At 42.3% G+C, this 5,516-nt stretch overlaps 1 protein-coding gene across 1 annotated transcript; it reads right to left on the bottom strand.

Annotated features, from left to right (window-relative positions):
• Window positions 1–1,984: 1,984 nt before the first annotated feature.
• Window positions 1,985–5,262, bottom strand: slc25a27 (solute carrier family 25 member 27). Its single transcript, XM_084148714.1, has 9 exons — window positions 4,959–5,262; window positions 4,592–4,783; window positions 4,400–4,481; window positions 3,728–3,850; window positions 3,421–3,533; window positions 3,252–3,336; window positions 3,056–3,148; window positions 2,748–2,850; window positions 1,985–2,649 (listed from the first exon to the last, which is right to left on the bottom strand). Exons 1-9 carry the CDS (start codon window positions 5,047–5,049, stop codon window positions 2,578–2,580), a joined length of 954 nt encoding a protein of 317 aa, XP_084004840.1. The 5' UTR covers window positions 5,050–5,262; the 3' UTR covers window positions 1,985–2,577.
• Between the last annotated feature and the right edge of the window lie 254 nt (window positions 5,263–5,516).

Below are 5,516 nucleotides of genomic sequence, written 5' to 3' on the forward strand. Positions count from 1 at the left end.
TTCCCTCATTAAAATGCAAATCAATTTATAAAAATTTTCACATGCGTTTTTCTGGATTTTTTTGTTGTTATTCTGTCTCTCACTATTCAAATAAACCTACCATTAAAATTATACACTGATCATGTCTTTGTCAGTGGGCAAATGTACAAAATCAGCAGGGGATCAAATTCTTTTTCCCTTACTGGAACTCCATTAACATTATCAGACTTGTACAGTGGGGGAAAAAAGTATTTAGTCAGCCACCAATTGTGCAAGTTCTCCCACTTAAAAAGATGAGAGAGGCCTGTAATTTTCATCATAGGTACACGTCAACTATGAAAGACAAAATGAGGAAAAAAAATCCAGAAAATCACATTGTAGGATTTTTAATGAATTTATTTACAAATTATGGTGGAAAATAAGTATTTGGTCAATAACAAAAGTTTCTCAATACTTTGTTATATACCCTTTGTTGGCAATGACACAGGTCAAACGTTTTCTGTAAGTCTTCACAAGGTTTTCACACACTGTTGCTGGTATTTTGGCCCATTCCTCCATGCAGATCTCTAGAGCAGTGATGTTTTGGGGCTGTCGCTGGGCAACACGGACTTTCAACTCCCTCCAAAGATTTTCTATGGGGTTGAGATCTGGAGACTGGCTAGGCCACTCCAGGACCTTGAAATGCTTCTTACGAAGCCACTCCTTCGTTGCCCGGGTGGTGTGTTTGGGATCATTGTCATGCTGAAAGACCCAGCCACGTTTCATCTTCAATGCCCTTGCTGATGGAAGGAGGTTTTCACTCAAAATCTCACGATACATGGCCCCATTCATTCTTTCCTTTTACACGGATCAGTCGTCCTGGTCCCTTTGCAGAAAAACTGCCCCAAAGCATGATGTTTCCACCCCCATGCTTCACAGTAGGTATGGTGTTCTTTGGATGCAACTCAGCATTCTTTGTCCTCCAAACACGACGAGTTGAGTTTTTACCAAAAAGTTCTATTTTGGTTTCATCTGACCATATGACATTCTCCCAATCCTCTTCTGGATCATCCAAATGCACTCTAGCAAACTTCAGACGGGCCTGGACATGTACTGGCTTAAGCAGGGGGACACGTCTGGCACTGCAGGATTTGAGTCCCTGGCGGCGTAGTGTGTTACTGATGGTAGGCTTTGTTACTTTGGTCCCAGCTCTCTGCAGGTCATTCACTAGGTCCCCCCGTGTGGTTCTGGGATTTTTTCTCACCGTTCTTGTGATCATTTTGACCCCACGGGGTGAGATCTTGCGTGGAGCCCCAGATCGAGGGAGATTCAGTGGTCTTGTATGTCTTCCATTTCCTAATAATTGCTCCCACAGTTGATTTCTTCAAACCAAGCTGCTTACCTATTGCAGATTCAGTCTTCCCAGCCTGGTGCAGGTCTACAATTTTGTTTCTGGTGTCGTTTGACAGCTCTTTGGTCTTGGCCATAGTGGAGTTTGGAGTGTGACTGTTTGAGGTTGTGGACAGGTGTCTTTTATACTGATAACAAGTTCAAACAGGTGCCATTAATACAGGTAACGAGTGGAGGACAGAGGAGCCTCTTAAAGAAGAAGTTACAGGTCTGTGAGAGCCAGAAATCTTGCTTGTTTGTAGGTGACCAAATACTTATTTTCCACCATAATTTGCTAATAAATTCATTAAAAATCCTACAATGTGATTTTCTGGATTTCTTTCTCTCAATTCGTCTGTCATAGTTGACGTGTACCTATGATGAAAATTACAGGCCTCTCTCATCTTTTTAAGTGGGAGAACTTGCACAATTGGTGGCTGACTAAATACTTTTTTCCCCACTGTATAATGACTAAAAAGTCATAGACCATGGGGGTAAATTACATCTGAGAAATATTCACTAGATAGGGAATGCATAATAGATTAACAGTTTGTCATTACACAGGACAGTCCTATACAAGGAAAAAGATAAAGCTACTAGTTATTTACTGGTAATCAACATAAGAAAGCTCTGTAAATGTCTTGAATTGATTATTTATTTTCACAGTATTTAATTCACTATGGTCAGCAGTGGCCACATAAAACCTTGTGTTTGATATAGTAAATGTCTTTATGCTTCTTACCCTATGCAATTAAGCATATAGCTTTTATAATGTTAGTGTTCAGACAGTTAATGACATGAAACATGTTAAGAGTTTGTTATAACGTTTGACCATTAGCAGCTTGTAAAAACAGTAATCACGCCTGAAACAGTGGAGAACACTTTGTATCATAATAAGTCAACTGACTGGTCTCTGTCAAAGGACAACGTAACTAACAAGCATCACTACCATGGCACAGTTATGCATGTTGTGTACATGGCTCTGTAGCACCAAGTGCAGCACCTCAAAAAAGTAGATTTATGAATGTGATCAGTCCTTACATTTACGTCATTTAGTAGACACTCTTATGCATAGCGACTTACAGGAGCAATTAGGGTTAAGTGTCTTGCTCAAGGGCACATCAACAGATTTTTCATCTAGTCGGCTCAGGGATTCGAACCAGCAACCTTTCAGTTACAGGCCCAACGCTCTTCACCGCTAGGCTACCTGTCTGACTGACAGTCCAGGTTTTAGAATGAGCTGATGCCCATTGTCTTTCGTATTTGTTCGAATGAGAGCCAAAATGTCATGGACCAGGGAGCCTGTAGTACCAAAGAGACAACAAGGGCAGTATGAATGTATTGTACATTGCCACAGTCAAAGATCAAAAGCATTATAATACGAGACAGAGTAAATGTACCATTCTCATCCAAGTAGGGAGAAAGCCTTTGTACAGGGCTATGAACCCTTCCCCCTTGACAGATTGGATCAGGCAGTCAATGGAAGACTTGTACAATATGCCCCTGTGGAAAAATGTATGTAGCCTATTAGGTAGATACCTTTATTTAGTTTATTGGTCTTTCAGCATTATAAAACCTGTAATATGAATGATTTATCTGTTGCATTTTGGATTATCACTTGTTACAATAAGCTGTAAATGACATCCTAAGCATATAGCACAGTAACACTATCAAGGAATGAATACTGTTCTCTGATTGGCTGCCTCACCTGCCATTCGGATCTCTGGGCTGGTTCATTATTCTGGTTTTGATGACATCTGCTGGTGTTCCCATGGTAGCAGCAACCAGACCAGAACATGTGCTGGATGGAGAGAGGACTTCAGAATTTGAATTTGAAAATATATTCTCTGAAGTAGTTAGATATACATTTTGAGTTATCATTAAATCTCTGTGTTATACTTTACCTTGCTAACCCATGGCAAAGGCTGGTGTCTTGTAGCGAGGTATTTCTCAGAAGAAAGTGCTTGACAGTATCATATGTTGTGAGATCTAATTACATTTGAGAGCAATTAAATCCCTATACACATTACAGACAGTACATTTTCACTTTTGCCTGTATTCACTCAACTATACCTCCTAGATTGACCAGAGCAGCCCTCTGTACATTGGGGACCCACCCTGCCCACAGGCCCCGGATCCCCCCTTCAGAGACAATCTTCAGGAAAGCATGGTACACTCCTTGAACCCTGTCTCAAAAGAGGCCAGATGAGTCCACTTTTATTTTTTTAAAGAGGGAAACTTCTCTCTCACATGATACTGTATCTAATGAGTGATTATTAGCTTACAACTAAATTACATTAGTTAAAATAGGAAGTACAAACCGACATACAGTTTAGGTTGAAGGATGGCTAAAGACTGAAAACTAGCTAAACACACTCACCGGGGTGGCTTGCCCTCCAGCCTGCGTCTCCCCTCCATCTGCATCTGCACCTTGACCAGGTCGGTGGGGCTGGCCATGAACTGACCCACAGCCCCAGCCAGCATGCCCCCGATCGCTGCTTTCCTGTTGGGAAAAGGAGAGCAAACAGTGGCTTGGCTGGGTGGACACTGGCAGAGAGGCCCAAATCAAAATGTATTTGTCATATGCTTCGTAAACAACAGCTGTAAACTAACAGTGAAATGCTTACTTACAGGTCCTTTTCCAACAATGCAGAGTTAAGATTTTTTATACATAAAGATGAGGAATAAATACACAGTGAATAACAACAATGAGTAAAAGTAACATGAATATGTACAGGGATAACCAGTACTGAGTCAATGTGCAGGGGTACCAGGTGGTTGAGGTAGCTATGTACATATAGGTAGGGGTTCTGAGCCTAGTTCAGTCTGCTCCTGATAAATGCAGTGGCTTGGGACTACTATGAATGCATGCACTAAGCAAAGCATGGAGACCTCCAGAGCAATAGACATCTAGTCTTTGTTCTGTTGAGACTGGGGAAATGCAATGCTCTTCAACAGTTTGCATTTATCTGATGTGACTTTAAATTTACTGTGGTTATAGTTATAGTATTGAGGAGTAGTGGTCAGCTCCACCACTGTGCTGTTCTCTCACCAAAGCGGGAAGCTATCATCTTCAGACCTGCCAAGGACATCTCGGAGCTGCTCATAGGCCACCATCCGCACTCCTGAGTACACTAGCAGAAGTACAGTAGGAGGTTAATGCAGGGAAGATGATGTGGGTAACTAGCCCTTATCAACAAACCCCCATGTATGTAAGTAGTGAGATCAGTCTGGTGTAGGCTACCTATATGTCTGTACACAGCTGGTGTGGCCCCCTGCCACAGTTTAAGGGGACCCTCCTCACGTACAATCCCCAGGGCAGTGCCCAGCATCCCTCTGTAGGCCGTCTGAGGGCCCCTGCCGGGGCCATGCTGTCTGAGGGCCGCTTCGCCCTGGATCTGAAGCCTGGTCTTGGTCAGGTCGAGGGGGAATGTCACTGGAACCGATATTGAGACAACTTTGAGTTGATCACAGTGACACTGTTCTGTGTAATGTAAAACATTCCGCAAAATATATGGTAATGAAATTGTAGAATTGACATTGAATTGATTCGACAATGACCAGTACCCTAAAAGAAGCTGGAAAATATTGGAGAGCACGTATATGCCTACCCATTTCAGCAACAGTAGCTGCACATGCTGACAAGATGAACTTTGAAACCCGAGGCCACTGCGGGACCCCTGACTTCTCTTCTTGTCCCATTTTTGAAATCCTTTTGCAAGTCTGTGCAAGTCAGCCTAACAGTTCGCGATTACTTTGCTACTCCGTTTGAAAGTAGCTCCCTACACATTATAAAACAAAGACATGCAATGATCATTAGAGTTATTTTTATTTATGCTGAACGCTGTGCACCGTTTAAACAGCGACATGTGCAAAGATGACATGCTGCTTCGCTTAAACGTATACTTTTCTCTTCTACAGGACAACGACCTTTAACCAGTGAACAGGAAATGTAGTTAATGTGAAGAGAATTTATCGCACAGCCTACTGCATCGGGGCTCTGTCAAACTACATTTCCTAAACAACTTTTCGCGCAATGTTGACAAAATTAAGCTCTGCCCTCATTTTAGCAGATTGGTCCAGACTGAGAAAGAAGCCCACCCTGGTTGGCTAATCTTCCTGTCATTTCACCATCTGCTTTTGCCTCAAGTGACATGTGCGGTCAACTC

Source organism: Coregonus lavaretus (assembly GCF_964263955.1).
Source record: "Coregonus lavaretus genome assembly, chromosome: 31".
Lineage (NCBI taxonomy): Eukaryota > Metazoa > Chordata > Actinopteri > Salmoniformes > Salmonidae > Coregonus > Coregonus lavaretus.